Genomic DNA, 5304 nt, shown 5'->3' with positions numbered 1-5304 from the left:
ATATTATTTCAACCTAAAACTTGCCTTAAAGTAAACGATGGGTTTCATGATTGTTATGATTTTCAATTAATAAAATGATATTTTCAAGGTGGTACTAATTCCTCAAAGTTTCATGTTACAAATTCCATAGTATTATTTATTTCTAGGAAAACCAAGATTTTATGAGATAGTTATAATGATATTTTATGTTATTTTTCATCTTTGATGAAAACCCAAGAACTTCGCGATAATAATGCCAGGAAATCTTATTATATTAATCTCCAAATTATCCTCTTCTAAAATAATTGAGAATCTAATGATACTAACTCTAGAGACTAAAGACATAAAAGTACAATTAATCATCATAGTATTATCAATATAGTAAATGCCCGACACAGACAATCCAACTTGTTGGCAATCAATGCTTGACATGGGGCCACACAGTTATATCACTGCATGCATGGTCAAATTGAGTATGCATTCCTAGTACTCCCTCCATTTTTGTATACAAGGCCATAAACCCATATTACAGGTACTAAGGCAAAAGTTAATGTCTTCTAAGTCAATGTTGCAAGCTAGCTTATCTCCTTATTTGCCATGTAAATTAATGTGTATTCTTCTCTTTCATGCACATCAAGCCAATGCTCCCACTCCCCCATGCATGCAAAAGATAGTTAATGTCCTCCTTTGCTAGTACTCCGAGGCAAACACCATTAATATTGCATCGATTAGTGTTAATGGCCTTTTATATCTGCAAATTGTTATTTTGATAGTGGCATTGTATATAAAAATGGAGGGAGTACATATTATGTCGTGTAGTTTAGTACGAGTGGAAGAAATAGTGCTTTTGCTGGAGATATGGTATTTTAGACATATTTATGGTTTGTATTAGTTAATCTGTATTATCAACCATTCAACCTTGATCATGTAATTTTATATGTACACTTAATCAGACGTTATTTGTACCAAGTCTTTGTAGCTGCATCTTTTATTTTACCTTTTACCATTTTACCTTTCCACTGTAAGTTGTCTGGCATGTTCACATTCCTTTATTTTCAATCAACTCTCCATTGAAAATTTGCACTACTTTGTCAGACACTGCGTCAATTAAATACACTGTCCAGTAAATTGAATGGGTGTGGACAGCTCTTTACTATTGGCATATACGCAAAGCGTTGTATTTGTGAAATTGCTGTTAATTTAATGTAAAGTTGCACTATCCTCAAACAAACGAGGACTGGCTTAGATTGTGGTGGGCGTCGTCTTCCTCTGCATCCCACCTAATAGGGACTAAATTACACACACAAAATTCATCGAAACATACCCAATGGGATATAGTTTCGAAGAGCACGTCGAGAGAATTCCAGCAGTGAAAATGGATTTTAATTTCGGTTTCAATTCAAAACTTATGGCTTTAAAAAATTAAAAATATGAAATAAATGTATTCATACTTGTTCAATGCAATTTGCTTTTCCTAGTAATATGAATTAGTGGACCAACACTTTTCAAATCTGGTCAAACACTCCGGATTACTAGCGAGCCAATACGCACTCACCAGACACATCCTTTTAGAAAAAAATAAAATCTAAATTAAATGCGTTCACACCTATCCATATGAATATTTTTTTCTAGTTCTAACGATACAACGACCAATATGAATTAAGTGTGTTCACACTTATTCACATAGATATTTTTCCTAGTATGGATTGGGGGGACCAACACCCAGCCACTCCGGATTAGTAGCGAGCCAACGGCCACTCACTATACACATCTTAAAAAGAATGAAATATAAATTAAATGTGTTCACACCTGTTTATATGGGTACTTTTCCTAATATGAGTTAGTAGTAGAGGGGACCAACACTTTTTAAGGCTGGCCAACCATTTCGGATTACTAGTAAGCCAACGGCCACTCGCTAAACGCATCCTTTTTTAACAACAATATAAATCTCGGATTTTTAAACATGACAAATCAACTTTTTATGTGTCACGAGCCTGGCAATTCCCTTCAGCAAGCATGACAAATCCTGACGTGTTCAATTCTTTTGCTAGGAGTAGCATTTCCGTCATTTTTTTAAGCAGGAGATTAAGAGGATGTTTGTTTCCAGGGATTATTGGTCTAGGGACTTAAATAAGTTCCTATAAGTCCCATCTAAACCAAACAGGAGGGATTTATAGGGACTTAAAGTGGGCATTTGGGACTTATGAAATAAGACTCTCAAGGAAAGACTTATAGGGACTTATAGTTATAATATGGTCTTATAGAGACTTATAAGTCCCAGTAACCATACAGGTAGAGACTTTTTAGGGACTTGGGACTTATAAGTTGGGACTAAGACTGGTCATACTGGGGAGTAACTTATACTAATGTCATGCATATGACACTAGTCTAAGTTACTACCTCCGTAGTGCAAAGTAACATAATACTAATATCATAGATTGCTTCATTTATTAGGTCATAGACTCATTTTGCCTCGGAAAGCGCTATGTTACAGTAACATATTATGTTACCACAAGCACCTCTTTCATCATTAAATACTTGCCACATAAGCAAATTTGTCTTGGGATGTGTTAAGTTACTACCTAAGTTACCCTCACTATGACTAGCCTAAGAGGGTGCTTGGATACGTTTTAGTCCCATGACTAAAAGTAGTGAGACTAAAACTTGCTTGCCTCACCCATGCTTGGATCCAAATACTAAAGAGACTAAAATCAAATTATTGAGCATTTATTATCCTCCAAACCATCCAATGCAGAACTCGCATGTGTTAAAGTAGAGGAATTAAATGAGGAGAGAGAGGGCTAATACATATTTTAGTAGGTTTCCTATGACTAAAAGTTTTTAGCCTCAAGACTAGTCCTAGCCTCTCTTTAGTCAGGAGTGCTTGGAACTTTAGCCTCTAAAAGAGACTATTTTTAGTCAGACTAAAAATAGTCCCTTGGATCCAAGCACCCTCTAAAAAAAGTTTTAGGACTTATGAACCAAACAAGACCCAATGAAACCTATGCTCCTTCGGGACCCTCTAGTGTTCAAACTATTAAAGTAAAGATAGAAATAGAAAGTCGAGTGGTCGGTCGAATATTAAAAGACCACACAATTAGTAGTGCAATTAATGAACAATAACATAAGCACGCTACACGCCATGAATGGCCATTAAAACATCTCAAGAAGCATCACACACTCACCGACACTTGTTTTTCCAGGAAAGCACACTGTCTCAACTGTAGTAGTACTAGTAGACAACTAGACATGAGAACAGGGATAAAAAATACAACCGACACTTCTTAACCAGGAAAGTAAACCGTCTGAACCAGTAGTCGTCACCAAGGATCCAATCCAATACAACTGACAGCAGCAGTATTCTTTACGCAGCAAAGTAAACCATCGAAGACCATGAATGATTTAGTTTGTTGATGATCCGATGGATGCCTTGCCTTGGCGTGCAACCCTGCTCTGCTCAGTGCTCACTCGCGTGGCTGGTTGCGCATGGGCGGGATGCTCTGCTCGTTCCGGAAGAAGTTGGTGGGATCGACGGCGGCCTTCACCTTGGCGAGCTTCTCGTAGTTGCCCAGGAAGTAGCGCTGGCCCCAGAAGCGGGCGTTCTCGGCGGCGCCCAAGCCGTCCTCCTCCTCCAGCGCGTTCTGCCCGATGTCCAGGTCCCGGAAGTTGACGTATGCCTCCCGCGGGTGCTTCGTCACGTGGTGCGCCATGAACCCGTAGAACCCGTCCAGCCAGCTCGTCGCCGCCGGCCCGCCGTCCGCGCTCATCCAGTACGCGATGTACTGGATCACGTACAGCACCCCGCGCCGGTGCGGGTAGGGCGTGGCGTCCTCGGGCACGCCGCACATGTACCCGCCGTGCGGCTCCAGCACGATCACCCCGGCGCCCTTCATCGTGAACCAGCTGGCGTAGACCTCCTTCCACACCGCCTTGGGGATGGCCTGCCGGACGTAGTCCGACTTGCCCTTGCTGAAGGTGCTCGGGCTGGCCGGTCTCGGCAGGAGCACGTCCTCCACCGGCTTGCTGTTGGTGAAGCTGAAGAAGGACAGCGCCGCCGACTGCAGCCACGTCATGGGCTGGCAGTCGGCGCTCGTCATGTTCAGCTCCGGGAAGCGGTCGCGCATCGTCGAGGCCAGCGACCCGCACTCGCCCAGGTACAGCGCACGGAACACGGCCTGCTGCCCCGTCACCATCACCGTGATCGTGAGCTCGCTGGGGAGCGCCGGCGCCACGTCCTGCCATCTCGTGAGGATGTCGACGGCGCCCTGCTCCAGCGTCCTGGCGATGTTGAACACCGTCACCGTGGCCGGGACGGGAACCAGCTGGACCTTCCACGACAGCACCACGCCGAAGTTGCCGCCGCCGCCGCCGCGGATGGCCCAGAACAGGTCCTCCCCCATGCCGGCCCGGTCGAGGAGCTCCCCGTTGGCGTTCACCAGCTTGGCGTCCACCACCCTGTCGATGGACAGCCCGTACTTGCGCATCATCATCCCGATCCCTCCACCGCTGAAGTGCCCTCCCACGCCGATGGTGGGGCACTCGCCGGACGGGAACGCGAGGCGGGGGTTGTTCTTGGCGACGGCGTAGTAGAGCTCCCCGATGGTGGCGCCGGACTCGACCCACGCCGTGGAGGCCGCCTCGTCGACGCTGACGGCCCGGAGCGCCGCGAGGTCGAGCAGGCCGAACACCTCCTGCCGCGCCGACCGGTACGACAGGCCCTCGTAGTCGTGCCCGCCGCTGCGCACGCGGAGGCGCACGCCGTGGCCGCGGCCGCACCGGACGGCGGCCTGCACGTGCGACGCGTCGGTGGGCGTCACGATGCACAGCGGCTTGGCCGTGGTGTTGACGAACTTGGCGTTCTTGATGTAGTTCACCAGCACGCCGGAGAAGCTGCTGGAGCACTGCGTGTACACCAGCTCGCCGGGGATCTTGTCCCGCACGCACTGCAGGAAGTCGTCGGAGGAGGCCATGACCAGGTGGACCGAGAGGAAGCTCGCTAGAAACGCGAGAGCCAGGCCTCTGCCTCTGAGCGTAGCCATCTTTCTTCTTCTCTGGTTGCTAAGAGAGTAGTAGTAGTGTGCCTGAACTGACCGGAGCTGGCTCCTTTATATACTGCTCTGCTCGAACACTAGTACAGTAGGAGTACTATATGTTTCCACTGGCTTACTGCGTGTGCAAGGAGCTTCGGATAGTTTTGCGTGCACGTCAGGCGACGCGTCGATTCTTCTGGTTAGTTTGTTCTAACATCGTATGGCGCGCACGTTAAACATCTTCTTAGTAGGAACGGAATCGCATCGCAGCCGATCGATTGGCAACGGCATGCTT

General features: G+C 46.5%; 1 protein-coding gene across 1 annotated transcript; it reads right to left on the bottom strand.

Moving 5' to 3' along the window:
- Window positions 1-3058: 3058 nt before the first annotated feature.
- Window positions 3059-5067, bottom strand: LOC125522513 (berberine bridge enzyme-like Cyn d 4). Its single transcript, XM_048687567.1, has one exon. It carries the CDS (start codon window positions 5016-5018, stop codon window positions 3444-3446), a length of 1575 nt encoding a protein of 524 aa, XP_048543524.1. The 5' UTR covers window positions 5019-5067; the 3' UTR covers window positions 3059-3443.
- Between the last annotated feature and the right edge of the window lie 237 nt (window positions 5068-5304).

The sequence above is a fragment of the Triticum urartu genome, chromosome 7 (genome assembly GCF_003073215.2).
Source record: "Triticum urartu cultivar G1812 chromosome 7, Tu2.1, whole genome shotgun sequence".
NCBI lineage: Eukaryota > Viridiplantae > Streptophyta > Magnoliopsida > Poales > Poaceae > Triticum > Triticum urartu.
This window is presented reverse-complemented; position numbering and strand designations above follow the sequence as displayed.